The sequence below is a fragment of the Cyprinus carpio genome, chromosome B21, assembly GCF_018340385.1.
Source record: "Cyprinus carpio isolate SPL01 chromosome B21, ASM1834038v1, whole genome shotgun sequence".
In the NCBI taxonomy this organism is placed as follows: domain Eukaryota; kingdom Metazoa; phylum Chordata; class Actinopteri; order Cypriniformes; family Cyprinidae; genus Cyprinus; species Cyprinus carpio.
Genome location: NC_056617.1, coordinates 11,081,305 through 11,097,110, shown reverse-complemented (window position 1 = coordinate 11,097,110; position 15,806 = coordinate 11,081,305). Strand labels below are relative to the sequence as shown.

Sequence of the window (15,806 nt, the reverse complement as noted above, 5' to 3'; positions counted from 1 at the left end):
TCAATAACTCTGTTTGAGAAATTCAAAATAACTACTGTAATCTCTTAAATGTATCTTAACCATCACGTTCATATATGTAGACATTCACACATACCATTCAGCAGTTTGGGGTCTGGAAGATCTTTAAAATTTTGCTCACCAAGGCATTTGTTTGCCCAAAATGGTAAAAACACAGTTGTGTAATTGATTTTAATATATCTTAATGGAAGTTTATATTTAATATAAACTATTTCCATAATGGCAAAGTTAAATTTCCAGCAGCCATCACTCCAGTCTTCAGTATCACATGATCCTTCATTATTACGATTTGCTTCAAGAAACGAAATTACAATTTGCTTTGTGGAAACTGATACCATCAGGATTCTAGGATAAAAATGTTCAAAAGAACAGCATTAATGAGTCCTATGCAAAATGAGATGTTTGCAGATCCCTAATTTTTGAAGGATGGTGTACATATACTTTTTTTTATTATTATTGCATAAAATCTATGCAAATGGTGAGAAAACCAGCCCAGAGTTTAATTCATATTACAGAAAATTACATTTCAGTTCAAAGTCACGGTAATCTTGTTTAACACCCTGTAAATCTTCTGGCTAATCAAGCAATTGCCGAAATGCAAGTCTACATTTTAATGTGCTTAACATATTTAGGCAATAAAGTATTCACTCAGCATCAATATGCCTTTAACAGCATGCTTTATTTTAGAACGAACGACTGCTCCATCCTGTTAAAATAGTAAACCCAAACAAGTGCAAAAAATACAGAACTATACACAAGACGACACCCGCAGTAAAAGCAAAGAACCAACTTTATGCATGCTTTATTTTTGTTCATTTTAAGTGCACATTGCCCATTTCAGAGTTACCAACATGGGTTGCAGAACAGTTTGATCCTCACTCTGTACCTCCAGAGGAGCTCTAGGCCAGTGCAGGGAAATCTTCTGGATCATCTGGGTTTGGAGCTAGGAAACGCCAAAACATGATTTAGCCTCAAACCACCACAGGCACAGTTTCTCACACAGCATGAACACCCATCTCGCTTGTAAAGTGCTTCAAACTAAAACTCTTGCATTTCACAGGACTGTGTTGTCTGGGCATGGGCAATTTATGATGCAACCAAAACAACCAACTTACAGATTCAAGTTTTTGTGGAGATCTTAGAGATGGCATGGATGGAGCCCCACGGCCACGACCACCTCGTCCTCCTCTCCCACCACGAGAGGGCCGAGCCAGGCTGCCAAAGTTGATCTCCAGTTGACAAGTGATGTCATTGGCCGGGCGGCGGAAAACCATATCCTCTTCATCCAAGCCATTATGATGTTTCTAGAACAAGAACAGCAGTTATAAGAGTGAATTTGTATCCAACAGGCTCTAAATGCTAAGAATGAGACTCCTCACCTCAAGGAATTTGGACTTATGGATGACCACAGCCTTGGACAGCACAGAGGTGTCTGCCTTACGGATATTCAGCTCCACCTTAGGCCTGCTCTGCTCCTGTAGGGCTTTCCACTCATCCAAAGTCATCTCTAGGGCAACCTCAATCACTTTCTCAGTCTCAGATGGTCTGAAAGAGGAGCAATTGTACATTTACATCCATTATGAACTATAAAAGGAAGCTCAAATTCATAAAGTCATCAAATAACCATATTCACTGTCAAGCATCATCTGCGTTACAAGATATTTCCTGCAGCTGTGAGAAACCGACCTGTTTTCGCCATCAGTCTCAACTGCCTCTTGGGTCTCCTCATTTTCAACGACCTCTTCAATAGGTGACCCCTCTTCAATTTCACTACAGGACAGAAGGAAAATGAAAACCATTTTAAAATGGCGGAAAAAAGCAAAGTGAGGAAATAATTCCAATCTGACAAAGAAAAAAAAAAAAAAAAAAAAAAAAAAAAAAAAAAAAAAAAAAAAAAAAAAAAATTGAAACCTCATATGGTCTCTCATCGAGCCCCAGTTGCGAGATCCACTGCCGCTGCGCTTCTCTTCTGATCGGACACTCCTGATTTAAAGAAACATTCAATTTATCAGATGATTGTGTGAATAAAAAGTTCTAAGCTCAAATTCGTTAATTTTCAGACTTTCAACCCAAAAAGTAAAGACAAAATGCAAAAACAATTGCAATTAACCAAATAATCGTTAAATACATCGATCATTTAACCAAAAAAAGATTAATATAATAGTTTTTCAAAAAATGTATGATACCTTTAAGGATTAAGAAACATTATATTCACATGGATTTCTATAAAATTGTATTATAAATAGTGCAAATTAATTTATCATACACTTTCAGCAATTCCCTTTTCATTTACACATTGCATATATTTTACAATTAATATTTAAGGGAAATTTAATTTTTCAGTGTCATGTTTACATCTGTATGTGTTTACATTATTTGTACATGATGTGACAGCCAATATAAAGTTTGGGCCCTAAATCAACCCCAGTTTGACCACTGCACAAGACTCTTAACATGAAAGTAATGAGTCACAGCTCACGTTCGGTCACTGCCACTGTGCCTCTCAAACTCTCTCTTTCCCCTCTGGTCAAATCCATCACTGGATCTCGGATATCCTGGGCCTCGGGCTCCTCGTCCTCTTCCTGTACCTCTTCCTCTGACAGGCCTGTCCAGCACATCCACAGGCCTGCACACAGATGAAGACAGATCGTCCGGCGTGCAAAATAAATCCAGGAAGATGAATAAAAAATAAAGACATTTATTAACACGTAGTAAGAGACGTTTACCTCTCAACAGAGAAACTGAGGGGGGTGTCGGCGTCGCTGAATTTGCGCTCAAAAGTCACGCGTTTCTCTATTCGCTCCTCAACTTCTCCACGAGCAAGACAGACTTGGCCTAGAAATTTGGACACGCCATAAACAAACGTGGCCACTTTAAACTCTTAAAACTTCAGCAACCAGGATATCTTCCATTTAGACTCATAATATCTTCCAGTGGTTAGTTAAATTAGTCAGTAATTTATTAAAAGAAAGGTTTGCGTCGAATAAAATTAGCCCGTCCTTCACTTACCTTGTCCACCCCCACCTACTGGAAGAACGATTTTCCTGTCCCTTTGAGTCTCTTTCTTTCCAGATTTAGTCGTGGCTGAAGTTTTCTTTGGCTCCTCTTTCTTCTTCTTCTGTTTCTTTTCTATCCCTGCCGCGTATAAGATATCGAAAGGGTCGGATTCATCGTCCAGCAGTCGGCCGAAACGATTAGCAACGGCGCATCCATATCCCTCATCAGGCATCTCCTCCACTAACTCCTTCATTTTCAAGGGAAATGAAATAATCGAGTTGATGTCATCGAAAAACTACAAATACAGCAGAACTAAACTCTGTTTATCTCCTAAAGAGAAAAAAACGGAGGCGTTAAACTGTGCCCAAAGATTGAAACCTAAGGTTAGTTTGTGAGCACAAATTAACGTAGCCGTCAGATGTGACGTTCAGTTAATTGAATTCAGGTTCATATGTAAGCAATTAGTCTCCGCCCCGGAAGTCAACTTTTAGTTTCCAGCAGAGCCGTTGAGAAACTATATTAATTACGCTTCCGGCCTAGTTTAAGCTTTTAATTAAACTTTTCCAATTGTTGTTACTGGAAATGTGAACCAGACTAAAACTATGAATCTATTATCATTCTGCTACAATTTTTGTAGCAGAATGATAATAGATTCAAGCTTCTGCATATGTGTATGACTTTGTTTCATATACTACCAATATACTACTCATAAAAAAAAGTCATAATAAACCAGTCCGATATGCAAAAAAAAAAAAAAAAAAAAAAAACTATAACTCAAAAGTTTTTCTAAATGAATTAGATCAAGCAAACTTTAGAGATAACCAAAGAATGTTTTTAAGGATGTTTGAAGTTATTTCAAAGTAAAAATTTACATATATATACACACACATATAAGTCGCTTTGGATAAAAGCATCTGCTAAATGCATAAATTCAATTTAAAATATACACAGTATATTGTTCAATTTACTTGTAGTAACCAGTCTTTTAAGCACGCACAGGATTGTGGGACATAACAGACACCAAAAAATACTATTTAAACATGACTATTAATAATCCAGTGAAAATGGTTTAAATATATATTTAATGGGGGAGGAGGAATACAGTAGTAGTTCTCATGTTTTTATTGCCGTCTCACGTAAGCATTGATTCCCAGTCTTGGTTTTAAAATATAATTGTTTGCACAATTAAAAATACAGAGGCACACAAACTATTATTTCATTCAGCTTGCCAAATAAGATTTACATATGAACATAATGCCATACATTACAGAAACTATTTCAAACAGCCCTGAAAAAGAGATGCAGTGTTTAATTCAGTGTAACCTTTGGTCTTGCAAATATGTAAGAGTTTACATGGCGTATTTACATTTATGTTGTTTCAGATTTCTATGATCCACAAACTTCTTCCCACAGCTCTCACAACTGAACGACTTCAGACCGGTGTGCACTCGCTGATGGGTCCTCAGATGCACAGCCTGACTGAACGTCTTACCACAAACATCACAACCAAAAGGTCTCTCCCCTGTATGGATTCTCATGTGCATCTGAATACTGCTGGAATACCCAAACCTCTTTCCACAAACCTCGCAACTATACGGCTTTTCCTTCGTGTGAACCCTCTGGTGTACTGTAAGGGCAGCTTGTGAGTAGAACTTCTTTTGACAATGATCGCAACTGAACTTCTTCAACAAAGGACTGATCAGTCGCTCGTGATGCTTCTGTCCTGTATGTACAAGCATGTGCTGATTAAGAGAACTGGGGAATATGAAGGCCTTATTACAGATCGAACACACACAGTCCCTTCTTCCTGCGTGAATAATTCGCTTGTGCCTTTTCATGTAGTCTGAACTGGTAAATCCCTTACCGCAAACGTCACAAAGAAACGGTTTGCTTGAAGTGTGTTTGTGCATGTGCATCTTCAGGGCGTACGCTGTGGTGTACCTTTTCAAACATATCGGACAGCCGTACAGCTTCACTCCCGTGTGACCAGCTTTGTGCCTGTTGAGGTTTCCAGAGGTGGCGAACTTCTTATCGCATACGTCACAAACGTATCGCTTTTCCCTTGTGTGCACAAGCATATGCGCTTGCAAATGTTTGCGAGCGCTGAATCGCTTGTCGCAGACTTCGCACGGATAGTCGTAGGTTTTCTCGATGTGACTCTTCTGGTGATTTTTCAAATATCGCTCGCAGCTATAAAAAGCACCACATATCTCGCAACAGTAGGGCTTCTCGCCGGTGTGCAGTGTTTGGTGGTCAAGCATGTTTTGTTTTATTTTGAACTGCTTGTCACATACAGGACAGTTGTAGAGCGTTTCGACTGCTTTACACCTGTGTCTGCCGAACGAACGCTTGCCGGGAAAAACCTTCTGACAGTTTGGACAAGTAACCGTCTTTTCTGCCGTATGAAGACGCCTGTGCTTTTCCAGGGAGGCCTGAAATACAAAAGACTTGGAACATATATCACATTTGAATAGCTGAGCTCCAGTGTGCATCGCTGCGTGTCTGATGAGGCAGCTTCTCATAGTAAAGCGCTTATCGCAATGCGAACATTTGTAATGTTTCACATGAGCCCGAACGTGGTTAATGAACTTCCACCTCAGTTGAAAACACTTCCCGCATGTTTTGCATCGGAACAAACCATCATTCGTCTGCTTTATCGTATCCGTGTTAGATGTGGTGTTGGGCTGGTTTTCTGTGTTTTCGATGGTAATATTTAAACCTTGCACAAATGATTCGGTCACGTACTGACTGCTTTCCAAAACAGCACAAGAGACGTCTTCGTTGTCCAAGTTATTTTGGAGAATTTCTGTGAGGGGAAGAACACAGAGTATGTTTAAGACAAACAGACTGAAAAATTTAATTAAAATAATTAAAATAATTATACTTTTAAATAAAATTATTGGTCATTATGGGTGCACCCAGTAATGTTTCACTCATTGCAATTTACATAAATTAACAATAAAAAGACTGTTTTTAAATAAATATTAAAATCATGTACATGATAGTTTTACATACACTACTATTTAAAAGTTTGGGGTCAGTGTTTTTTATTATTTATTTTTAATTTATACTTTTATTTAATACCACCACATGAAATTGACCAGATAAAGTGGAAATGAATACATTAATAATACGACAAGAAAATCTATTTTAAATAAATGTTGTTTTGTTAACTGTCTATTTACCAAAACTCCTGAAAAAAATCTATCAGCATACAAAAAAGAATTCAAAAACACAACCATTCACAAAATAATAAAAAAAAAAAACATTAAAAACACCAAATCAGCATATTAGAATGATTTCTGAAGGATCATGTGACACTGAAGACTGGAGTAATGGCTGCTGAAAATGTAGCTTTGTCATGACAGGAATAAACAATTTAAAATTGAAATTAAAAAGTAATTAAAAAAAAATAAAAATAGAAAATAAAATTTTAATAATATTTCTGTTTTTACTGTATTTTGATCACATAAATGCAGCTTTGGTAGGCATAACATTTTAAAAATTGTACAGACCCCGAACATTTCAATGGCTCTAATTATTTATTCAGTATTTCCAGAGCCCGTCTATGGAGAGCCTTCCCACTCCCTATTAAGTCCTATTGTACCGAATTTTGGTTGCAGTTCCACCAGAGTTCCACTGGGGGCGATCGCCATGAGTGCAAAATGTCTATGGGGCTAGTCTATGGGGCTAGACGGCTAAATTTGTCCCTTTCACCCGATTGCCGTTGAGAAATCTCAGATCTGATTGTAGGTTTTGCAAGTTCAACATGGGTTATAGGTCGAAAGTTTAGTGAACGAGTACTTATGTCCTTTCGATTTCTTACAGGTTGAGTTGTTGTTGCCCATAACACGCTAACATTCTGCTAATGAACGTATAACGTATGACGTAATTGACATTTTAAAAGACTTTTTTAAAGCAAATAAGTGACTCTAAAAAATCTAACACCCAGCAATGTGTAATTTCTTTGCATCTCCTTTCGAATACAACATTCAAATTACTAGACAAAAAATCATATCCTGAGAAAAGTGGATTTTGAGGGGTATACCGCCATTGACCTCCATTCATTCTGCACTCGTCCTGTGAGCGCCCTCATATGGAATCAGAGTGGAACTGCAACCAGTTCAGAAGCCAGAAGTGTAGTGAGAGTGAAACTTTTCGCCATATTAGACATTCTCTGGTATTTCTAATAAAAACAAATTTATTTTGCTACTCTGGAAATAAATTAATCGAGATACTGTATTTACACTGATTTGTCAGTATACAGTCCAAGATGACTACCATATTGTACAGAGAAACATATTTCTAAACAAACCTTTAAGCACTTCATTTGAAATCATGCCTTACCGTGTGTAGTGACCTCTAGTGTTTCCAGGGATGTATTGTCAGTATCACAGGTTTCGAGCTGCACAATGAATTCTTCTTCATTCAGAGTGGCCTCGAACTCAATACTCAATTCTGGAGTCGTGTGAAATCTCTGGTGTTTCATCAAGCATTTCATCATTTTGAAAGTATTCCCACATGTTAGACAATTGAAAGGTCTGTCTTTGTGTAAAGCATTGTGAATGTTTAACAGTGCCATGTCACTGAAAGATACTCCACAGGACTCACAAATGAATGGCTCCTGTCTCTCCTGAGCTGCTACATTTGTGCTTGTGGAAGGCTGGCTTTCACTTAAACTTAAACTGCTTGCCAGAATATCAGTGGGTGCATATGACAGCTGATGGTACAGAGTATTTGCTGCTTGTACAGAGTTTTCATGATTTTCGGATTCCATTTCATAATCCTTGTTCTGTCCAGGCTCAAGAAGCACATTATTTTCTGGCTCAGATGCGGCTACTTGACCCTCTGTGAGAATATAATGAGAAAAAAATGTTTTGTTTGTGTTTGTATTTAAATAGCATACTGAAAATCTTAAATTCATAATATAAACAAATGGACAATATATTATAATGATAATAATAATAATAATAAGGAATAAACTGAAATTCTCAAAATGTGAAGGTATATGGACTAAACAATGAGTTGTATTAGCAAAAGTTCAAAGTTTAAAAAATACGACTTCAATCTGATCTTCATTACTTTTTAATTCATTTTACAATAGAAAGAAAAAAATATTTTCTTATCAGGCTGCTCATTATTTTGTCTTGTTTTCTGATGCAAATGTCTACAGATACATTCATTGAGCAGGAAAATGACAAGTCTTGTTTTCTTTGAAATTGAGGAAAATGAAGTGGGTTTATTTTTAAGAGAAGAATAAATATCTGCCAATGGGCTCAGAAAAATCAACTTAATTAGAAAGGAAAACAAAAAAAGTTTTCATATACAGCATTGGCAGATATTTGTTTTAATCATAAACACACATAATTTTGATACATTTTCTAAGACCTTATTTTACATTTGCATCTCAAGTAAATGTTTCAGAAATTTATTATTAGCAAATAAAACTGAGGAATATTTTTTTTTTGCAACGCATTTAATTAAAAACATTAAATGTCACAGTTTTATGAAGTTAAGATTTTCTGCTCTGATTTAAACCCTTTTAAAAGGCCTGTTAAAGACCTGAAGAAACCCTGTATGAATTATGATCAAACTAGACCAAAATATTTAATAAAACTTACTTAAATGGACAATTCACCAAAAAAAAAATTACATTTCTGTCATTATTTACTCAACTGTTTCAAACTGTAAGAGTTTCTTTCTTCTGTTGAACATAAAAGCAGATATTTTGAAGAATGTTGATAACCAAACAGTTGTTGGCTCCCATTGACTCTCACAGTATGGGAAAAACACCTAGGAAGTCAATGAGGACCAAAAACTCTTTGGATACCCACATTATTCAAAATACCTTCTTTTGTGTTCAGCAGAAGAAACAAACTCATACAGGTTTGGAACAAATTTAGGGTAAGTAAATGATGACAGAATTGTCATTTTGAGGTGAACTATCCCTTTAACAAAATATATGTGTACAGGCAAGACATACACCAAATATTTGAGTGATTGCTCAGGTTTGTATTCAAGTTGGTGAATAAGCATAAAGATGTACCATTTAGCTTATCTTGTTTTGAGAGCTGAGACTTTGCTGCAGCGTCCAGTACTTGAGCTGAGATGCGATCATGAATCAGTTTAACCATCGTCTCTACTGTGGCTTTACTCAACATCTCCATGAAAACAGCAAACTCTTCTGAAACACAAAAGAGATCAAGATATCGCCTATTACAATTTCCTGTGTGTCAAAAATAGGTTTGATTATAGCCAAATTCACTTCCATTGTCTTAATAATCTTGTGTTCTATCAGAATTTAAGACTTACAATCATTACTCTGTAGGCACTCAAATTTGACTTCTTCAGACAACATATGACAAGTTATCTGCACTAATGTGTTTTACAGATTCCTAAAGAACTGCAGTGCTGACTTTTGTTCTTAGTGTTCTGACTAACACAAGAACAAAGGACAAACATGTTTAGAGGCATTCAACCGTTTGAGTGTGATCTCCTGCTCCCATTTCCTCACAAAATGTGAATTACCAATCACTCAAAATGAGTTAACACTGACAGATATGAAAATAATGTCACATACTATTTAAATCGCTAACTATAGCATTCACTTGAATGAATGAGGCTACTATCAGCCAGCTACTATCAGAAGGAAAATAATGTTAAAATGGCAATTACTTTACAATTTCTGGAGATGACGATTGTCATGATTGTTGTGACGCAAAAATTAGAATCTTGATGAACACATACAGTCTTTTTTTTGTTGAGACACAGCAGTTTCATAAAGTTCATAAACAATAAAAGAACAAAACTCATTCTAATGTCAGAATTGAGTAGTTTTGTTTCTTTACATGAGACATATTCATATGTCTTTCATAGGTCAAAAACTACTTAGATTTGAGTCGAAAAATTAATATCTGCTTATGAAAATGCTAAAGTTGTGGGCCATGTTTCTGTAAGGATCAATGCGAACTGACTTCAAAAAACAAATGGGAATCTAATAACGGTACAAAAAAACATGAATAACAATCATTTAATCAACAACAGCTTATTGGGAAACAGAACAGGTTCACAGGGTTAACAGGTTCATCATATTTCTAATATAATTACATTCAATATAGACTTCTAAATATATTCTTTACACTGTGCACTCAAGGCAGTTGTAAACACCATGTAAACAACTGTCAGCAAACATTCAGAAGCGTGTTATGAACAGGAATGGACAAGCATTCTTTCCTCTAAGTTACTCTAGAACTTACAGTTTTGGCTTGATTCGCGTGTTTAAATCTGTGTTTGTTCACTGCAGTCGGCTTGTTGCGCTTCCACTCCTCAGATAAGACAGTCGTGAAGTCAGAGAGATGTTTGCTCAACTCCGACACGACACTTTCAACTAACACCCCCATAACGGAGGACAGTAGCTCGTGAATTACTGCCGTCATGCTCAGGGATGATACTTGACACCTTCCTCACCAAAAAATAAAATAAAAATGCTTACTACCTCATTACAAAAAAAATTGCAGGTTAAAAAAAGTACACCAGTTAGCCATTCGGTTGTTTGTGGCGGGTAAACAAACGGAAGGAATTCTTTCTACAACAAAAAATTCGAATGCAGTGTGTTTTGTTAAAGCAGTACTGACACCTAGAGGTTTGGAGTGATTAGTACTTCCTGCGCCACTTGTAAACAGAGGGGATTTACTTTTTTTTAGGTCAAAGTCTGTTTTTATTGCTTCTATACTGGAAGTATAAAGAATCTAAATGGATGACCATTTTAAAAAGATAAATATTATAAATATTGATATTAGCTTACTCTTTAGCCCTTGAAAACAGTTTTTGTGAATTTGTGAGATCATGTAACAATTTTTAAGAAATTCTAACTATTGTTGTGACTCAAAACCTCATTAAGAAAACGTATTTTAATGTACAAACCATTTTTTAACTTTCTATTTTTGTGTGTGTGTGTGTAGACGGAAGGTTTACATTTTAAAACTGTTTTGAAAAAAAAATGAGATCCATATTATAGAGCTAATTTTTATAATTTGTGATTTTTCACCCAAAGAAAACAAAGACAATTATGTTTGCATGCAACAATTTTTTAAGAAATTCTTAATAATTTAATGCATGCAAGCATTCTTAAGAAAATTGTAAGAACAAAAAATGGGAGATGAACTTATTAAATGAATAAATAAATACATATAAATACAGCTACCTAATAATATTTAATATTATAATATCTAATAATATTTTATGTAAATCTGGCAAATTAACTGGCCTACATAAACATGGTAGCCATCCAGGACCCAAATTTGATTAGTTTTTTTTTTACTTTATTGGATATACACAAAATGAGCTTTTTGTCAAAAACTATAATAAAATTAAACAGTTTAATAAAAACAAATATTGAAATGAAACAGCCAGCTTCTCTTCTGAATCACAATACAATTAACAAAATGTTAATACAATTCCACAAAATGTAGGACCAATAATGATCTCTGACAAATTTGATTCTTTTACATTTATGTTCCATAGAGTCATTTGTTCCGTTGTGGGTTATATTGTATTCATAGAGGCAAAGCTCAGACATCTGTAGCGTCTGCCTCAGCTGCTTGGTTCTCAGGTTGAGGGCTCTGAGGAACAGGACTTTTCACAGCAGGAGTGCATGTAATGGGAATCACTCTCTCGTTGCTCACAGAATTGGCTTCTTTGGGTGCTTGTATCTGTAGCTGGCCATTATTTAAAGAGCAGGTCACCATCTCAGGATTCACGCCTTCAGGAAGGTCAAACTCCTGCCTGAATTCTTGGCATCTGTACGAGAAGGATCCTTTCCCGTCGTCTTGCTTCTTCTCTGTTTTGCCGCTCACACGCAACTTCCTGCCCACTTGTTTGACGGACAGGTCCTCCGGAGTGAAATCCTTTGTATCTAGTGTCAGTGCATATTGGCTTCCTTCCTTTCTGAGCTGGAATGAGATGGGTTTGAAAGTCGTCATGGGTGGAACATGGTCAATCTCGTCGAAAATCCTTTGGTGCAGGCGTTCCATGAACTCCAGGTTTTGCCTCATCTCCTGCATGTGTCTCATCATTTCTTTCTCGATCTGAAAGAACAGGGGTCTGGTCTCTGGCCACAGACTGCGCACTGGCCAGTGGAAGTCCATGAATGGGCTGAGGTGAGGCTGAAATGTGCTTGGGCAAAGCATCTTTGGTGGATTTTCGGTGCTGTGTTGAGCTGGTCGAGTTCTCCTGTGCTTCTGTCCCAGTGAACAAGACCTGAGGCTTTTATACGCTGCCCTGGAATATTCCAGTAGCACTGCTCTATTAGCACTGCAGTGTGTGTCAGCTCGTCCAAGAGCTCCTATGACTGAGCACTTGCTGTCATGTTCCAAATCAAGTCAGCTGTATTTTCCATCTGTTAAATACCAGAGATGTGCATCATTGTTCTATTTCCAGTGACCACTCGGGCGCTCTAATGGGTCTGCATAACTTTCTATTAGGGGAAGAGGTTAATGCAAGAGGATGATACAAGGTTTTCCTAGCATATAGCAACATAACATATTAAAAATAAAAAACTAATCATGGTTACTGTGAGAAATAGCCTATTGTTCAATATCACATCAGAGCATATTTTCTTTGTGTATCAGAACTTTCTTCACATTCTTTCTGCTGTAAATTTAACATACAAGCGTTCCAACACACTTTCTGATCCTGCAGTGTTCTGAAACTGACACGCGTGTTAGCAGTGCCTCTGGCCATGTCACCTCCTGAAATACATTCAGAAGAGGAACAAGTTTAACTCAGGTGGAGAGAGACGTAGTATCTGTGTATATAAATAATAATAAAAAAAATATATCACTGATGTCAAATATCTATTTAGGAAGTATGATGGAATTCATCTTTAGTAGCCTATAACCACAACCTGTCTTGTCTAAAACTTTGTGAGTATAGTTTGGTTTCAAAGGTTTGCACAGTTGTTATTTAATGACAATACATGATACATCTGAATGAAAATGGGCAGTTGACAAAACTTATTTCTAAATCAAAATAATCTACAACTTCTACTAACTAACTAACTAAATAAAAACTAACTGGCCGTATGGATTAATTATAGCCTACTTTAAAAGAATATTATTAAAGGGTGAATAATAATAATAATAGTAGCCTAATAAAAATAATAATAAATAGATGATGAAGATAGTGATAGACCTAACAAATTAACACATGAATGAATGAATGAATGAATGAATGAATGAATGAATGATCTATATTAATTGAGAGACTGTATGTAATATTCAGCCTATAACGTAATAAAAAATAAAAAACTAATGTGTTACACTGAGGGAATATTTACTAAGTGAACTGCTAAAATTGTTAGTTTTTTATTTATTTGTTTTATTGAATTTTATTAGTAGCATTTTTTTTATTTATTTAAAAATAGTGAAAACAGTCACAGAAGTTGATGGATATGTGTGTACACTGTAGCCCACTGACAGCAGGGAGAATCAAAGCAGAGCAGATCGGAGTACGCTAGGACTCTCTCTCCTAGAGATCCGTTCAAACATGGTTCCTCCCGTTCAAGTCTCCCCGCTTATCAAGGTACAGCTTCTATTAGAAATATGAGTCTCAAATTATGTTTTATATTCAGAAACATGCTCTATACTTGTTAGTTTATATCAGCGACCTTCATTTATCCTCAGCGTTGCTAGCGCTAATGTTGTGTATGAGCTAATGGCGTTAGCCTGCTAGCCTGTCCACAGCTCTGCAAGGTCAGTACGTTATGGGTAACGTTACATCATGTGTTGCATAGAAAACAGCTGATGACCTGTCAAATCTGAATAAGGATTGACTAATCTTGTACATTGTCCTGTGGTAGGGTGAATTTGTAAAAGTATAACTAGTCCCTGTAGTCTCTAAATTAAAATGGTTATACACAGTGTATACTTACTACAGTAAGTTATATAAAAGCTGTATATTTGGAAACGTGTACTTATCACGTGAAGTACCCATTAACAGACTGTGATTTGTATGCTGTCCAATACTTAGACCCAACTGTTTTCTCATACTGAATGTTTTATTTTGAGTCATATGCAGTAAAGAAATAGATTTGTCATATATGAGAGTTGCCTGTGAAGTCTTGACAAGCTCACCAGTCAACAAACTTTTGATTTATTTTTCTGATTTCAGACAGCAAGATGGTCAGCCTTGCTAATCGGGTTAATTTATGGGAAGCAGAGATATGGTAAGCATTTATGTATGTTTTTACGTTGTAGTTTAAAGCTTAATTTAATTCAGTTATATTTTGTATTGGGATGCCTTTTGTGCCTCTGTTAATTGTCTTTCTATGGTGTTTTTCAATCAATCTGCTCACCAGATTATCTGAAGCCCATTGCTGCTGAAGAAAGGAGGATTGAGGAGGAAGAGAAGAAACTCAGGGAAGAGCAAGAGCGCATTTACAAACAGCTTTCTGAAGGTCTGTAACCCCTATCTCTCTCTCTCTCTCTAAACACGTTATTATTCTACAATATAACGAGAATAAAATATAACAAAATGTATCAGATGATATTGCAAAAACTCTGTTCCACCAGACCTTTGTGTCTCAATTTGGACATTTTATATTAAACAATAGAGTGTAGATACAGTAATGTTGAAATGGAGTCTGGAGAAAGAAATTAGTCCCATTTTTATTTTGTGATATATTAACAGCGTCTCATGATGTAGCAGATTTCACCTATGTGAAGTTTAACTTTGGGTTTGAAGTTATTCAAGGAAAATATTCAGTCAAACAATTTCAAAGAAGTGTTATTTTTGGAAAGGACTTTCAGGGGATGTATTTCAGCAGTTTGTGATCTAGAGAAAGTTAACAAAGTTCATTGTATACACAATTAGGAGTGATACAGGGTGTTACTTTACCACAAATATTTCAAAATGTGAAAATAAATCACTACTATCTCTTTTTTTTTTATCTTCACAGCAAACTCTGACACCATTCTGAAGTAAACCTCCATGATGTATCCATTTCAGCATAAAATGAAATGACTCACAATAAACCTTTTTTTATTTTCAATAAAGACAGAAGGTAAAAATGTTCTTGTATGTTTTCTTTTTCCCCATTGCCTTTATTAAGGTAAATTAGATTGTATGCATCAAAGGGATGTCTGCATATATTTTCTGCAAGAAAAGAACATTTTCATTTGGTTGGATTATATTTATATGCTTTATGTGCATGTGACAAACCACGTTCATTCTCTCAGAATGTGTTGTAGACTGTTTTGTCTTTTCTCTAATGCTGTGCTGATGTTTATAGAGGGAGGACGGTTGTATAACCCCACCATGGTTTAGCATAAATCCTAGGATTTAGGTCAAGCCAATACAGCACAAGTGCTGATTTTGCACAAATGCGTGGCAGCTACTTAGCTGCGGTGCTACGCTTCATTAACTGTTTTTCAATACACGAGATAAATTTTGTTTTGAATCTCTGCTTTCCTTCATTTATACACAACACTTTTTCAGAGTTTATCTAACCCCCCAATTTTCTTGACTTTTACAGAGACAAAAATAATGGAAGGCTTGTAAGAATATTGTCTGAGGATTTATTGGGAAATGAATGTGTAGGGATGTTCAGATAACCTTTGCAGACCTAGTTATCTAGGAAGGGAAGGGTGGAAACTGCTGATAGTTCTCATGGGATAAGAGGCTTTCTTATCGAGTGACTCATTGAGCAAGTGTGTGAGGAGAATCAAATCCTTTGTAGTTTTGAAGAGTCCCAAATTAATATTGTTATTGCTTTAATACACTTGAAAGAAGTC

At 36.1% G+C, this 15,806-nt stretch overlaps 4 protein-coding genes across 4 annotated transcripts; 1 reads left to right on the top strand and 3 right to left on the bottom strand.

Annotated features, from left to right (window-relative positions):
- Positions 1 to 790: 790 nt before the first annotated feature.
- Positions 791 to 3,461, bottom strand: zgc:103482 (uncharacterized protein LOC450001 homolog). The gene is made up of 8 exons (XM_019063094.2): positions 3,028 to 3,461; positions 2,745 to 2,853; positions 2,498 to 2,644; positions 1,930 to 2,001; positions 1,705 to 1,788; positions 1,398 to 1,563; positions 1,134 to 1,322; positions 791 to 962 (listed from the first exon to the last, which is right to left on the bottom strand). Exons 1-8 carry the CDS (start codon positions 3,266 to 3,268, stop codon positions 918 to 920), a joined length of 1,053 nt encoding a protein of 350 aa, XP_018918639.1. The 5' UTR covers positions 3,269 to 3,461; the 3' UTR covers positions 791 to 917.
- Positions 3,462 to 4,080: 619 nt separating this feature from the next.
- On the bottom strand, positions 4,081 to 10,996 carry LOC109045237 (zinc finger protein 345-like). The gene is made up of 4 exons (XM_019063096.2): positions 10,272 to 10,996; positions 9,062 to 9,197; positions 7,363 to 7,863; positions 4,081 to 5,821 (listed from the first exon to the last, which is right to left on the bottom strand). The coding sequence occupies exons 1-4, from the start codon at positions 10,449 to 10,451 to the stop codon at positions 4,365 to 4,367; spliced, it is 2,274 nt and encodes a 757-aa protein (XP_018918641.2). The 5' UTR covers positions 10,452 to 10,996; the 3' UTR covers positions 4,081 to 4,364.
- A 383-nt stretch (positions 10,997 to 11,379) lies between these two features.
- Positions 11,380 to 12,385, bottom strand: LOC109045240 (heat shock protein beta-11-like). Its single transcript, XM_019063100.2, has one exon. The coding sequence runs from the start codon at positions 12,201 to 12,203 to the stop codon at positions 11,586 to 11,588; it is 618 nt and encodes a 205-aa protein (XP_018918645.2). The 5' UTR covers positions 12,204 to 12,385; the 3' UTR covers positions 11,380 to 11,585.
- Positions 12,386 to 13,482: 1,097 nt separating this feature from the next.
- Positions 13,483 to 15,087, top strand: atp5mea (ATP synthase membrane subunit ea). Its single transcript, XM_019063101.2, has 4 exons — positions 13,483 to 13,596; positions 14,185 to 14,239; positions 14,372 to 14,470; positions 14,972 to 15,087. The coding sequence occupies exons 1-4, from the start codon at positions 13,561 to 13,563 to the stop codon at positions 14,995 to 14,997; spliced, it is 216 nt and encodes a 71-aa protein (XP_018918646.1). The 5' UTR covers positions 13,483 to 13,560; the 3' UTR covers positions 14,998 to 15,087.
- Positions 15,088 to 15,806: the final 719 nt, after the last annotated feature.